Source organism: Narcine bancroftii, chromosome 3, assembly GCF_036971445.1.
Source record: "Narcine bancroftii isolate sNarBan1 chromosome 3, sNarBan1.hap1, whole genome shotgun sequence".
Taxonomy (NCBI): Eukaryota; Metazoa; Chordata; class Chondrichthyes; order Torpediniformes; family Narcinidae; genus Narcine; species Narcine bancroftii.
Window position 1 is genome coordinate 262,627,919 of NC_091471.1, and position 15,300 is coordinate 262,643,218.

The 15,300-nt window shown below is 40.4% G+C and overlaps 1 protein-coding gene across 3 annotated transcripts in view; it reads left to right on the plus strand.

Annotated features, from left to right (window-relative positions):
• The first annotated feature begins 422 nt into the window (after positions 1–422).
• Positions 423–15,300, plus strand: part of acsbg2 (acyl-CoA synthetase bubblegum family member 2) — a 75,634-nt gene continuing 60,756 nt past the window's right edge. The window contains exons 1-2 of one of the 3 annotated variants that reach the window (XM_069927916.1): positions 423–528; positions 13,389–13,508. In XM_069927916.1, coding sequence (XP_069784017.1) covers positions 13,414–13,508 — 95 coding nt within the window. In that variant the 5' untranslated portion in view covers positions 423–528; positions 13,389–13,413. Of the gene's footprint in view, positions 529–13,388; positions 13,509–15,300 lie in introns of those variants that run through there. The other 2 variants (XM_069927917.1, XM_069927919.1) reach the window with 2 other exon arrangements.

A 15,300-nucleotide genomic window follows, 5' to 3' on the forward strand; every position in this document is an offset into this window, starting at 1 on the left:
GCAGTTAGAGTGGGAATAAGGGAAGAGGCGGGCGCCGTGGGGCTGAGCTTCTGACAAGACAAGAATTCTGAGCCTTTCCAATATATCCTTTTTGATTTTTTTTGAAGAAGGGCTCAGGCCTGAAACGTCCGTAATGTCTCCTATAGAGGCTGAAAAGACCAGCTGAGCTCCTCCAAGCATTTGTGTTTTGACTAACAATCACAGCGTCTGCAGCCTATCCTATTTCACTCAAGACATCAAGTCAGTTCCCGAGAGATGGGAGCAAGCCTGCTGTCACTGAGTCACCAATGAACTACGAGGCAATCTGAAGATCTCGCCATATATGGGTGTGGTTACATGGGGTGATGGGCTACCTGCAGACTCTTGCATCCAATGAGAGGGTAGGAAGAGTTACATCACTGAATGCTGATGACCCGGAGAGTTCCGGCTGAACAATGCATTGGTAAGGCAGCAGCTCCTTGCCGTGGACTCCACTGCAAGCTCGGCGCGCAGCGTTGAAGCCCTGTCACAGGCTGCCCAGGAGAGAGCGTAAGCCATGCTTTATTTTGCGCTGTACAGGGAATATACGAGCAACTCTCTGCGAAGGGAGAAGCAGGTTGGGGTTGGGGGGGGGGGGGGGATACCGGAACAGTTTAAATGTTAATTTGCTTCGTGCCTCGATAGGCTGGGGTTTGGAAAACTTAGTGGCAAATGCAGAAGGTCTGAATGAACCTGTCAACGATTTAAATGAAATTACACCAGCATGTGGGATTTTGCAAAGAGGCTGGGCCTGACATATAGAGAGAGAGAGAGAGAAATCCCCCCACCCCCCTTGTAGGAGGGCTCCGGCCCCGGGACGTCCTTTACCTGCTGAGTTTCTCCAGCTGTGTGCTTGTCTCGACCTCTCTTAGCCTTGTGGATGAAGGCTGCACTTCTTGGGAGCCATGTGGACAACAAAAGGCAGTCATTGCAGAAGTGCCCCGCAGAGTCAGCTTTTCAAAATGTTTTGAGGTCATGTCCTTTCACTTGAAGTGCAATGAATCAAACGTGTGAAAGGGGTTGATGAAGCCAATGACCTGCTTGTAAAATTTTAATGAATTAACATTTTGCAATTAGTTGGATGGGAGCCTGCTGCTGCATTACAATATATATGCAGTTTATCCTTTTTTGATTTGCAGTTTTAAGACTGGACCCACCAGTGCCGATATGTTCTCATCTTGGTTGGTGAAACATTCGCCTTTGAGTTATCCCCACTCACATTTTACAGGAGACCGGCAGGCTTTCAATGTCTCTTGTGGGAGAAGGCGTGATGTGCTCTGTGGACTGGAAAAGGATCATCAGCCAGGTTGATCTGTGAGATCTCCCGAATTGTGGAATGAGGTGGTTTGTGGACATATGTGACTCAGGCCAGGATTGAGAACCCCTCTCAGAAATCGACCGAGGAGCGTCAGAGAAAAAAAATACTAGTTATTTTAATTTAAAGGTTGCAATCATCCAGGCTATTTGAAATACATTTAATTTTTAAAAAGTTGAAATGCTGCCACTCTAAATGAATGGGGTTGATCATTTAAGTGCAGAGTCACACGACTTGGTGGCTCTTTCCCTATCCCCCTGTTCTCCAGTTTTCCCGAATACCAGTAAATGATGCCCACGATAAAGCTTTTGCACCCTTGCTTTGCGTGGGTCTCCGGCCTACAGCAGCAGGCTTGGCTTTTGACTCTCCTCTTCAAATGGCTTGGCAAAGAATTTGAGGTATGGGTAGAGAAGCAGAAGTGGCTTCCAGTTTGTCGTCACCCACTGCCTTGTAAATGGTAGATTTATTTTTCTCATGGGTCAGGGTGAAACCATGAAGACCCCACCATGAAGATTTGAGCATCCCCATTTACAATGAATGCGGCAAGATAGCCTGGGATTAATAAGTATGGAAGTCTTTCGATTATGTTTTAACTAGGATTATGTGACACTATGGGTATGTCTTGATTTTTTTTTCCCCCCTGCTGAAGTTATTCTTACCCCATTTCTTCTTTCCAACTCCTTTATTGTAGAATCATCGAATCTATTCCACAGAGGGTTGCCCAGCCCATTTTGCATATGACATAACAAAAAGCAACACCTTTTTTTCTTCTTTTCATTTCACTAAATTCTAATGTCAACCATTCTTTTAATGCTCTCATTTGTTCTTGAAAAAAAACTTTATCTATATTCTGTCCATCTGTTTTACCTTCTATTTCTCTGTGCAGATCTTGGTCTTCTTCTTCCTCTTCTGTGTCTGTACCTGCGTTTGTGTCTTCTTCTCTTCCTTGTATCTGTGTCTCTGACTTTCCTGATGAGTTACTTGCCTCACTTTGCTGGGCTTCTTCTTGCTTGGCTTCTTGCTGTTGGTCCTCTTCTTCTAGACTACTCATCTGTTGGGCCTTCTGTTGCTGCTCTTCCTTCCCTTTCCTGTCACTTTCCTCTTCTTCCAGCTGAGAGCCCTGGTGTCGGGCATCCCTCAGCTGGTCGCACTGTACCTCTAGTTCCTTTGGACATCTTGGCCTCACTCTTGACATTTTTACAATCCCATAAATACCTGTTTATTGTTCTTTTGACTTTTATCATTTATCCACTAAGTTTAGATTTTTCCTGAATCTCCAGGGGAAAAGATTTTTAAAAAATCAGCTGGTTTATTTGAATCATTCACTTTTTTTCTACTCGACAAGTCATGATAAAATAATGAATTTGGCCATGATGAGGTTAGGGTTAAGGTTAGGGTTAGAGGTTATCATGCAGTCTTGGCAAGGATTCCTGCAAAGATCAGGGAATGCCAGCAGAGTCTTTCTATTCAAACTTCTTCAATCTTGTGGGTTTTTTTTATATAGACAGTTAGGTCAAAATATTGGATGAGAGGAAAAAAATGACCCATTGAAAGCCAAAGTGGTGGATTTAACCAAGAAAGCCCACACATGGCTGGTGCTGAGTGCAATACACAAAAGGGCTGGAGAGGCTTGGAAGGTCTGAATGGGATTGAGTCTGAGCCCCTCAAATCCTTCACGATGGGCTCGGGCTTGAAACATTAATTGGCTTTTGCTTGCTAGGGATGCTGTGTGACTGGCTGAGTTTCCGCAGCATTTTTGTGCATTGGATTCAAAGATGGTTGTTTTGAAGCCGCAATGAGGAGTGATGTGAAGGAGAAGTTGTCCATTTTTGCTCCTTTGCTGACATTGTTCATCAAGAATGCTGGTCTTACTGCCAAACAACAATTGACATCAGGTGGTAAAGGGAGTGGGTATAGATCAGTGTTTTTTTTTTCTACTCACATACCACTTTATCTAATCCCTCTGTGATAGTAAGGATTGCTTAAGGTGGTATGTGAGTGGGAAGGTTGAGAATCACTGCTCTAGACCCAATTGCTACTGAAATATTTTGCTTGAGAAAAATTGTCATTGGCCCATTTCCTTTAGAGTTCTGAAACTGTGCACATAACAAGTCAATTGGGTATTGTTTTTTTTAAAATAATTTTTCATACTGTGAACCATATCAACCAAAATATATACAAACATTTCCCTCTTAAATATTCACAGTGGCATTTTCTCCCCTTTTTTCCCCCCCTACCTTCCCTCCCCCCCCACTTCCCAACCCCCTCCAAAACCAATAAATATTCAACATATACAATACAATAAAACTATTAAACAATCTCATCACACAATGAAAAATAAACAAGAAAAATGTGTCATCTACTTTTACACACTGGATCAAGTTGTTTTGTCTTCTTATCATTTTAGGAGGTGGAGGTCTGAGGCAAGCCCTCTCTGTTATGTTCCATGAATGGTTCCCAAATTTGTTCAAATATTGTGACTTTATTTTTTAAATTGTGTGTTATTTTTTCAATGGAAAAAAATTATTCATTTCCATGTACCATTGCTGTATTCTCATGCTCTCTTCCATTTTCTAAGTTGACATTATACATTTTTTTGCTACAGCTAAGGCTATCATAATAAATCTTTTTTGTGCTTTATCCTATTGAGGCCTAATTCCTTACTACTTGTATTACTTAGAAGAAAGATCTCTGGATTTTTTGGTATGTTATTTTTTGTGATTTTATTTAATATCTGATTTCAATCTTCCCAAAACTTTTCCACTTTCTCACATGCCCAAATTGCATGTACTGTTGTTCCCGTTTCCTTCTTACAGCGAAAACATCTATCTGATACTATTGGGTCCCATTTATTTAACTTTTGGGGCGTGATGTATAACCTGTGTAACCAATTATACTGTATCATGCGTAACCTTGTGTTTATTATACTCTTCATAGATCCAGAACATAACTTTTCCCATGTTTCATTTTTTATCTTTATGTTTAAATCATTTTCCCACTTTTGTTTGGGTTTATAGCTTATTTCATAATTTTCCTTCTCTTGCAGCTTAATGTACATGTTGGTTATAAATCTTTTCATTATCATTGTGTCTGTAATTACATATTCAAAGCTGCTTCCTACTGGTAATCTGTCTGTTTCCCAATTTATCCTTTAAATAAGCTTTTAGTTGATGGTATGTAAACATTGTACTATGAGTTATTCCATATTTATACTTCAACTCTTCAAATGTTAATAAATTATTTCCTAAAAAACAATTTTCTATTCTTTTGATTCCTTTTCTCTCCCATTCTCTAAAGGTAAGGTTATCTATTGTAAAAGGGATTAGTGGATTTTGCATCATTAGTAATTTTGGTATTTGGTAATTTTTTTTCCTTTCTAAGTGAATCTTCTTCCATATATTGAGTATATATATATATATATATATATATAGATTCACTTAGAAAGGAAAAAAAATTACCAAATACCTATATATATATATATACTGGTGAGCTTTTATGTCGTGCCAGCTTTTCATCCCACTTCTTATAAAGTATATGTTCCAGTACCTTCTCCCTTATTTTATCTAGTTCTATCTTAGTCCAGTCTGGTTTTTCCCTTGTCTGGTAAAAATCTGATAAATACCTTAATTGTGCTTCTCTATAATAATTTTTAAAGTTTGGTAACTGCAAACCACCTTGGTTGTACCTCTCTGTTAATTTATCTAACGCTATCCTTGGTTTCCCCCCATTCCACAAGAATTTCCTTATTATTCTCTTTAGTTCATTAAAGAATTTCTCTGTTAAGGGAATTGATAAAGATTGAAATAAGTATTGTATCCTTGGGAAAACATTCATTTTAATGCAATTTAACCTCCCTATCAACGTTAGCGGCAATTCTTTCCAATGTTCTAAGTCTTCCTGCAATTTCTTTATGAGTGGCTGATAATTTAGTTTGTACAAGTGGCTTAAGTTATTATCTAACCTAATACCCAGGTATCGGATTTCTTGTGTTTGTCATTTAAATGGTGATTTTTAAAAATTTTTGTATAATCTGCGTTACTCATTGGCATCATTTCACTTTTATTTGCATTGATCTTGTATTCCGATATTTCTCCATATTCCATTAATTTTTAATGTAATTTTTTTATTGATATTTCTGTTTCTGTTAAGTATTCTATGATGTCATCTGCAAATAAACTGATTTATACTCTTTCTCCTTTATTTTTATCCCTTTTATTTTATTTTATATTCTTATCAGTTCTGCAAAATCAGTTCTTTTGCTAAAGCGAACAGTGAGGGGGATAATGGACATCCCTGTCTAGTTGACCTGCTTAATTTAAATTGGTTGGATACATATCCATTTACCTTTGCCAATGGTCCATTATATAATGCTTTAATCCAATTAATATATTTTTCTGGTAGATTGAACCTCTGTAATACTTTGAATAAATAATTCCATTCTACTCTGTCAAAGGATTTTTCTGCATCTAAAGCACAGCCACTGTTGGCATCTTATTTCCTTGAACTGCATGAATTAGATTAATAAATTTACAGACATTATCTGCTGTTCGTCTTTTCTTAATAAATCCAGTTTGATCTTGTTTTACTATTTTTGGTACACAGTCGGCCTATCTGTTTGCTAATAATTTTGCTATTATAATCTGAATTAAGTAGAGATATTGGTCTATATAATGCTGGTGTTAGAGGATCCTTCCCTGTCTTTGATATTACTGTAATTATTGCTGTCTTACATGAATCTGGCAAGTTTTGTGTTTCTTCTTTCTGGTTCATTACTTCCAGGAGAGGAGCAATTAATAACTCTTTAAATGTTTTATAGAATTCTATTGGGAATCTATCCTCTCCAGGCATTTTATTGTTCGGCAGCTTTTTTTAATACATCCTGTAATTCCTCTATTTCAAATGGTTTTATCAGTTTGTTTTGTTCCTCTTGCAATTTTGGCAGTTCAATTTTGGCTAAAAACTCTTCTCCTTTATCACCTTTCCCCTCATTCTCAGTTTGGTATAATTGTTCATAAAATTCCTTAAAGTTCTCATTAATCTCCATTGGGTTATATGTAATTTGTTTGTCCTTTTTCCTTGATGCCAATACAGTTCTTTTAGCTTGTTCTGTTTCAAGTTGCCAGGTTAATATTTTGGGTTTTTTTTTCTCCTAGCTCATATTACTTTTGCCTTATTTTCATTGTTTTTATCCACCTTGTACGTTTGTAATGTTTCGTATTTTTTTTTTGTCCGCCAATCTCTCCTTTTTGCTATATCATCCCTTTTTACTAATTCCTTTTCTGTATTTGCTATCTCCCTTTCCAACTGCTCTCTTTCCCGATTGTAGTTCTTTTTCGTCTTAGTTACATAACTTCTTATCTTCCCTCTAATGAAGGCTTTCATTGCGTCCCATAACATAAATTCGTCTTTCACTGATTCTGTGTTTATTTAAAAATGTTTTAATTTGGCATTCAATAAACTCTCTAAATTTCTGCCTTTTAAGTAGCATGGAGTTTAAACTCCATCTATATGTTCTTGGTGGGATGTCCTCCAGTTCTATTGCTGATAACAGGGGTGAATGATCAGATAGTAATCTAGCTTTATATTCTGTTTTCCTAACTCTCCCTTGAATATGGGCTGACAACAAAAACATATCAATCCTTGAGTATGTTTTATGCCTACTTGAATAATATGAGTATTTCTTCTCTCTTGGGTGCGGCCTCCTCCATATATCCATGTTTCTTTTCCAGCATTGATTTAACGATAAATTTGGCCACTTTATTTTTGCTTGTCTTTTGTCCAGATTTATCCACCTTTGGTTCCAAATTAAGGTTAAAATCCCCTCCTATCTATATATTTCCTTGTGTATCTACAATCTTCAAAAAAAAATCTTGCATAAACTTTTGATCCTCTTCATTAGGTGCATATATATTGAGCAAATTCCAAAATTCTGAATATATCTGACACTTTATCATTACATACCTCCCTGGTGGGTCTGTTCTTCCCTCCTCTATTTTGATTGGTACATTTTTATTAATTAATATAGCTACACCTCTGGCTTTTGAGTTATATGATGCTGCCGTTACGTGCCCTACCCAGTCTCTCCTTAATTTGTTATGTTCCACTTCAGTTAGATGCATTTTCTGCACAAATGCTATATCTATTTTTTTTCTTTTTTCAGTAAATTTAATAACCTCTTCCATTTAATTTGGTTATGTATTCTATTAATGTTTATAGTCATATAGTTCAACATGGCCATCTCATACCCTGTTTACACCTAATTTCCGCGTCCTCACCACCAGCATCCCCCCTTTTCCCCATTTTCATCTCTCAGTTTTCCCTTTTTAAACTCAATGTATGACAACCTATTTAAAACATAAAATACTCCAACAACTCCCACATCCAATATTCCCTTAACCCCAAATATCCCCCCCCCCCTCTCTGAGTTGCCCCTTATCCCTTGCCGGGCAACCACAACTCCCCTTTCCATTTGGATTACAAACCTGCTCGCAAGCGTCAACTGATTTCACAGTGACTGTTATTCTTTTTCCCCCAACCTCCCCAGAAAACACTTTTTTTTACACATATAACTAAGTTCTCCCTTTTTTCTCCTTCCTTTCTTCCCTTCACTTTCCCTTCTTTAGTTCTTTACAAGTACATTGTTTTTACATCTTTATATATATTTTCACCGTTTTTCATTCTTGTTACATCTCTTCATCTCCTTCTGTCCTGCAAACGTTCTGCAAATTCATGTGCTTCCTCCGGATCCGAGAACAGTCTGTTTTGCTCCCCAGGTATAAATATTTTAAGCACAGCTGGATGTCTTAACATAAATTTGTAACCTTTTTTCCATAGGATCGCTTTTCCTGTATTAAACTCCTTCCTCTTCTTTAAGAGTTCAATATTTGTGTCTGGCTTAAAAAAAAATTTGACCCTTGTATTCCAATGGTTTATTGTCTTCTCTAATTTTATTCCTTGTCCGTTCCAGTATATTTTCTCTTGTCGTTTATCTCAAAAATTTTACTGAAATGGATCTTGGTCCATTGTGTCTGGTTTCAGAGCTAGTGTTCTGTGCGCCTTTTCTATTTCCATTCCTTCATATCTGTGCCTTCTTCATCTTTAATTTTTTTATCACTTTCTTCCAATTTTCCTCTTGAGCCTTTTCTCATTCTTCCACATTTTCTACTCTTTTCCCTATTTCTGTCATGACTATTTCTAATCTTTGCATTTTATCTTTTCTTTTCATTTTTCTTTTAATTGCACTAAATTCTAATGACAACCATTCTTTTAATGCTCTCATTTGTTCTTGGAAAAAAAGCTTTATCTATATTGCTATCAGCTTCAATGTCATTATGGAAAGAGATAAGTCAGGGCCAAGGCTTGAGGTTTTTGATTGGGGAAAAGCTAGATTTGAGGAGATGTGAAAGGACTTACAGGTGTGCATTGGGACAATTTGTTTTATAGACAGGATATAGTAGAGAGATGGAAGTCTTTTAAAGATCAGATTTTGAGAGTGCAAAAGCTTTATGTTCCTGTTAGGTTAAAAGGAGAGGCAAAAGGTTTGAGAGAGCCTTGGTTTTCAAGGAATATTGGAAACTTGGTTCGAAGAAAAAGGGAGGCGTACATTAGGCATAAGAAGCATGGAAATAAGGAGATGTTTGAAAAATACATTGAGTGTAAGAGGAATCTTAAGAGAGGAATTAGGAAAGCTAAAAGAAGGTACGAGGAGACTATAGCAAGCAGGGTGAAAATTAATCCAAAAGGGTTCTACAAATATGTTAATGGTAAAAGGAAAGCGAGAGACAAAATTGGTCCCTTAGAGAATCAGAGCGGAAAACTGTGTGTGGGGCCTAGAGAAATGGGGGAGATATTGAACAGTTTCTTTTCTTCGGTATTCACCAAGGAGAAGGATATTGGGATATGTGAGATAAAAAAAAGCAAATTGGGTAAATATGGAGAATATAGTGATTACGAAAGATGTAGTGTTAGGGCTTTTGAGGAAAATAAAGGTGGATAAGTCTCCGGGACCAGACGGGATCTTTCCCCAGGACATTGAGAGAAGTAAAGGAGGAAATAGCAGAGGCTCTGACAGTAATTTTCCAAATGTCATTAGAGATGGGGATAGTGGTGGAGGATTGGCGTATTGCGCATGTGGTTCCGTTATTTAAAAAGGGTTCAAGGAGGAAGCCTGGCAATTATCGGCCTGTAAGTTTGACGTCTGTGGTAGGTAAATTAATGGAGAAAGTTCTTAGAGATAGTACTTATAAATATCTGGATAGACAGGGTCTGATCAGGAGCACTCAACACGGATTTGTGGGCGGAAGGTACTGTTTGACCAATCTGATTGAATTTTTTTGAAGAGGTGACTAGGAATGTGGATGAGGGTAGCGCGGTGGATGTTGTCTATATGGACTTCAGTAAGGCCTTCGATAAGGTACCACATGGAAGGTTAGTTAGGAAGGTGCAGTCTTTAGGTATAAATTTTGAGATAGTCAAATGGATTGAACATTGGCTGAAAGGGAGAGGCCAGAGAGAGGTAGTGGAAAATTGTCTGTCAGGTTGGAGGCCGGTGACCAGTGGTGTGCCTCAGGGATCTGTATTGGGCCCATTGTTGTTCGTTATATACATTAATGATCTAGATGATGGGGTGGTGAATTGGATTCGTAAATATGCAGACGATACTAAGATAGGTGGAATAGTGGATAATGAAGAAGGTTTTCAAGGATTGCAGAGGGATTTGGGCTGCTTAGAAAAGTGGGCTGAAAAATGGCAGATGGAATTTAATGCTGATAAGTGTGAGGTGCTTCATTTTGGTAAGAAGAATCAGAACAGGACATACGTAGTAAATGGGAGAGCATTGATGAATACAGAAGAGCAGAAGGATTTAGGAGTAACGGTACATCGTTCCCTGAAGGTAGAAACTCATGTGAATAGGGTGGTGAAGAAGGCTTTTAGTATGCTGGCCTTTATCAATCATTGCATGGAATATAGGAGTTGGGAAGTGATGTTGAGATTGTATAAGGCTTTGGTGCGGCCTAACTTAGAGTTCTGTGTGCAGTTCTGGTCGCCTAATTATAGGAAGGATATAAACAGAGTGGAGAGAGTGCAGAGAAGATTTACCAGAATGTTACCTGGGTTTAAGCATCTAGAGTACAGGGAGAGATTGGGCAGATTAGGTCTTTATTCTTTGGAGCGTAGAAGGTTGAGAGGGGATTTGATAGAGGTATTTAAGATTATGAAAGGGATAGACAGAGTGGATGTGGATAGACTATTTACGTTAAGAATAGGAGAGATTGAAACAAGAGGATATGAGTTAAGAGTTAAGGGGCAGAGGTTTAGAGGTAACATGAGGGGGAACTTCTTTACTCAGAGAGTGGTAGCGGTGTGGAATGAGCTTCCGGGAGAAATAGTGGCGGCAGAGTCAATTTTATTATTTAAGAAAAAGCTGGACAGGTATATGGATGAAAAGAAGGTGGAGGGTTATGGTCATTGTGCAGGTAGGCGGGACTAGAGAGGAGTGTTTGGTTCGGTGCGGACTAGAAGGGCCTAATGGCCTGTTTCCGTGCTGTAATTGTTATGTTATGTTATATTCTGTTTTACCTTCTATTTCTCTGTGAAGATTTTGGTCTTCTTCTTCCTCTTCTTCTGTGTCTGTACCTGTGTTTGTGTCTTCTCTTCTTTGTATCTATCTCTTCTGATTTTCCTGATGAGTTGCTTGTCTCACTTAGTCGGGCCTCTTCTTGCTTGTCCTCTTGCTGTTGGTCCTCTTCTTCTGAGCTGCTCATCTGTTGAGCCTCTTGCTACTGCTCCTCTTGCCGTTCACCCTGTCGACTTTCCTTCTCACCTGGTACTTCACTCCCTCTCCTGCCGCTTTCCTCTTCTTCCCGCTGAGAGCCCTGTTGTCGGGTGTCCCTCAGCTGGTCGCGCTGTGGTTGCCCGCTCCTCGGCTGAGCCCCCCCTCCCATCGGTGTTTTCCTTCTCCTTAGTTTGTGCACTTTTGTTTGGCTCAGAGCCATTTTTGCAGTCCAGCGGTCGGGGGGTTGCGACTCCATTTGCCCGTCACCAACCTTGGAGTTCTGGCATTCTTCTCCACCACGGCTCCCTGTTTCTTCGTGCAAGTAAGGCCTTCTCCTTTCTTTTCCGGCATCTTTTCTTTTTTTTTCCAGTTGTTTTTATTTTTCCTTCTTGGGTGCCATTTTCTTTTTCTCTACAACTTTATCTTTTATTTCTTATATTTTATATTTATTGAACTTTGTCTTCACTTTATTTTCTTCTTTTCTGGAGGGGGCTGGTATTCCCCTTCTGGCCACTACTCCATCACGTGACTCCCCCAATTAGGTATGGTTAAAGCACCAGTTTTTCAAACCTTTTCTTTCCACCCATACACCACCTTAAGTAATTCTGTACTAATCACAGAGCACCTATGGCATTGGGGAATACTTAAAGTGGTATGGGAGTGGAAAGAAAAAGTTTGAAAACCACTGGTATAGACGATGTTCTTTTTTCCCCCTCGTTGGCTTTCAACTGAGGCTGCATCTGGCTGTTCTGCAGTAACAACTATTTCTTTGGCCAACTTCCTGGAAATCTTTGCAATGGATTGGGAAGGAACAGCAATTACCCTGGTGAACTCAATCTTGCAAAATTCACAGAGTTTCATAACCAGTGATGACAGGCGAAGAAGTCAGGAAAACCCACCCTGTCACGTGTTAGTGTGAGGAATTGTAGATATGGAAAACCTCATGATAAAAACTAGATGATGTCAGTGATGCCTGCAGCATTATTACAAATACTTGTTGGGTTGTCTGTATCCCTGAAGTGATATAACATGTCGATTTGCTCAGATTTAGGTTTGCCCCTTTCATACCACCAGCCCTCCTAGGAAGCAGATAAACTTACCGGGCTCGCTGCACCATGATTTACCAGTAAATCAGCAACATGGCATTTTAAAGAGGGGTAGTGTCCTGCCTCCCTTTAAAATCACGCTGCCAGTGGGCGATTCATGAGCTAACTCAGCCGGCCTCTGACTCTTACACCCACACCACAAGTCAGAGCCCGGTTGAGTTGAACTCACCCTGCCCTGTCGAGACGTTTCCCACCGTGTGATTACTGGGTATGGAGGTGTTAAATTAGCCGGTTAACCCACGTGTAATTGGCGATGTGGAAGGGGCTAAAAAGTGACTTTTGGATTAATTTAAAAAAAAAATGCTATTTGTGAATTCCTGCCCATGTGAGAAAACTTGTGATTTTTAGTTATGTGGTGCTGGTCATGTTATGGCAATCGAAAGGAAGAAGCGATGCATTTTATGTTTTGGAGTTATCCTGATCTTGGATAGTTCTCAATTATTCCAGCTTATTTACTGCAGTCAGCGACAGTGAAATTGCAGCAGTGTTTTATGTGTCTGGGTGCTAATTGTACAGAGGAAGTTACCCCAAGCAGGGGCTCAGGGCCGAACCGTCCATTCTATATCTCTGCCTCCAGTGCAAGACCCGCTGAGTTGCTCCAGCATTTCTGTGTGGTTTTATTTTACTCTAACCCCCCCCCCCCATCCTCTGTCCATTTCCCATCTGCACAGTTTGTGTTTGAGACAGGAATTGGCTGCACAGCTTTTGAGATCCACTCTCTTTTGAAGGATAACACCGATTGTTTGATGCTTCAGGACTGCGTGGTGGCCGGGAAGGAGGGATCATCACCCTGTTGCAATGTGCACTGCATTGGTTTGGAAAAGCAGGAAGGGACAGCAAGTGAAAGGGGGGGGGGGAGGGGGTAGAGCTGGTCATTTTGCACCGTGCATTTCTTTGGTGGGGGGGGTGGGGTTAAATATGCCCATGTACCACAGGAGATGCAGTGCAGGTGTCTGTCTGCGGGCTGAGCCGAGCATTTACCGCTAGAAGGGGTGGGAATTTGAACTGTGGTGCCCCTGCTTCATTGTGTACTGTAGGGAGATTTCAAAAGCATTTCCTGCCACTTTTTTTCACCAGCATGCCTGGCTTCCTGCCATTGATTAATTTGGCGGCTGTGAGTCATCTTGCTCCTGTAATACGTGTAAGTTCAACATTGCACATTTTATTTCCCCAGCAGCGGAGGCTCGTCTGTGTCAGAAATGTCTCTCAGTGTCGTCCAGGCGCCTCTTGGAGTGATGGACCATCATCTTCCACTCCCGACTGGCGTGACCCCACTCTGCGAATTGCCAGCAAGGTATGAAGCAACAGTCTCCCCATTTCCCCCAATGTTCAAATACACATTGCACATCTTCCCCCCCCCCCCCCCGCCCCCCCAAAATAAAAGTTAGGCATTTTGCTCTTGTACTGTTGAAAATCAGCAGGCATCTTTCTGTGAATGATTCAGCAATCCATTTGCCTGAAGGGTTTGCACAGAAGTAAAATTGAATTTGTGTTCGAATTTACCCTCGAGTTTTGCATTCTGACTACCTGTGGAGACTGCAATAATTCTCCTCCAGCATCACCCAGGTTTCACCCATCTTGCCGGATGTGGTCAGATTGTGGGCAGGTAGTCTCAAGCTTTTTAATTCATTTTAGTAATTGGCTAAAGTTAGTGGAGCTGTTTACTTCTTGATCTGGAAGATGGTGCAGACTTCGCTGTCAAACTTGTTAGAAACACTTTAGACCGTACCTTGTTGACTCGTGGATCCCGTTGAGAACCTCGCTCAGCCTCAAGCTTTGCCCACATCCAGGTCTGGAAAAGGGGCAGTACCCACACTTTGCCCGATCCAGCCTCAACCCTCACTTGGGAGACGTTCAGACTTCCTGAAACCTCGACAGGCAGCTTGAGAATTCCCTTGGGGGAGGAAATCCATCATCCTTGCATTCTCTGTGTGACTCCAGAGCTCCCAAACAGATTGATACTTAAATGTTTTCTGAAATGCCAAGTAACCCACGTATTTGTACAACTGCCACTGCAAAGTTCGGATTTATTGTTAGGAGTACAGATGTGACATTTCATACAACCCTGAGATTCTTTTTCCTGTGGCCCAGGCAGAATTTCCACTTATCAGTACTGCAAAATATTGTATTCAAGAAAAGGTATGTATACAAAAGAGAGAAGCATAAACAAGGAAAGAAATGTAAAAAAATTGTGCAACACAGAAAAAATAATGTGCAAAGTAAATCTCTGTAAATGAGTCCCTGATTGAGTTGTTATTTAGGAATCTGATGGTGGAGGGGTAGCAAATGTTCCTGATGGATCGAGTTTTGTGGCACCGATACCACTTTCTTGATGGCAGTAGTGAGAACAGACAATGTGGGTGGTGGGGATCCTTGATGATTGCTGCTGCTCTCTGATGTCTGTGTTCCCTGTAGATGTTCTCGATGGCTGGGATGGTTTTGCCTGTGATGTCTGGGCTTTTGCAGGGCTTTCTACTTGGGGGTATTGGTGTCCACCATACTGGGCTGTGATGCAGCCAAGTTGGCAAACTTTCCACGACACATCTGTAGAAGTTTGATGTTTTCATGTCACACCAAATCTCCGCAAACTCCCGAGGAAGTAGAGGCACCGAGGTGCTTTTGTTCATGACTACATTGAAGCAGAGAAGGAATAAATCTTGTCAAAACACCCAGCATCAACCCAGGCCTCTACCAGCCAAGTCAAGCTCCTCACTAGCTTTTGGGGGCTGGGTATTGGTATGCAACGATCTGTCCCACAGACTAGTCAAACAAAATGCAGCATCTTACCTTGGAGACCACATTCCAGATTCCTCCGTCACAATCCTGGATACATTCTGCCCCATGGGCAAGACTGGTCCACCAGATGTGGCAGAGATGCCTCTCGGTTGGAGCAGCAGTTAGTACAACCAATGGTGGATTAACTACCACCCAGGACTCTAGACTGAGTTTTAGTAAGGCTCCCCCTGACCTTACCCACCCCCCCGCCCCACCCTTCAATGAATAGAATAATGTGATGTTAGTTATGTTAAATGACTTGTATCCTTGTACTATGTATTAATGTACTGCATGTATTAGAAGGAAATTTA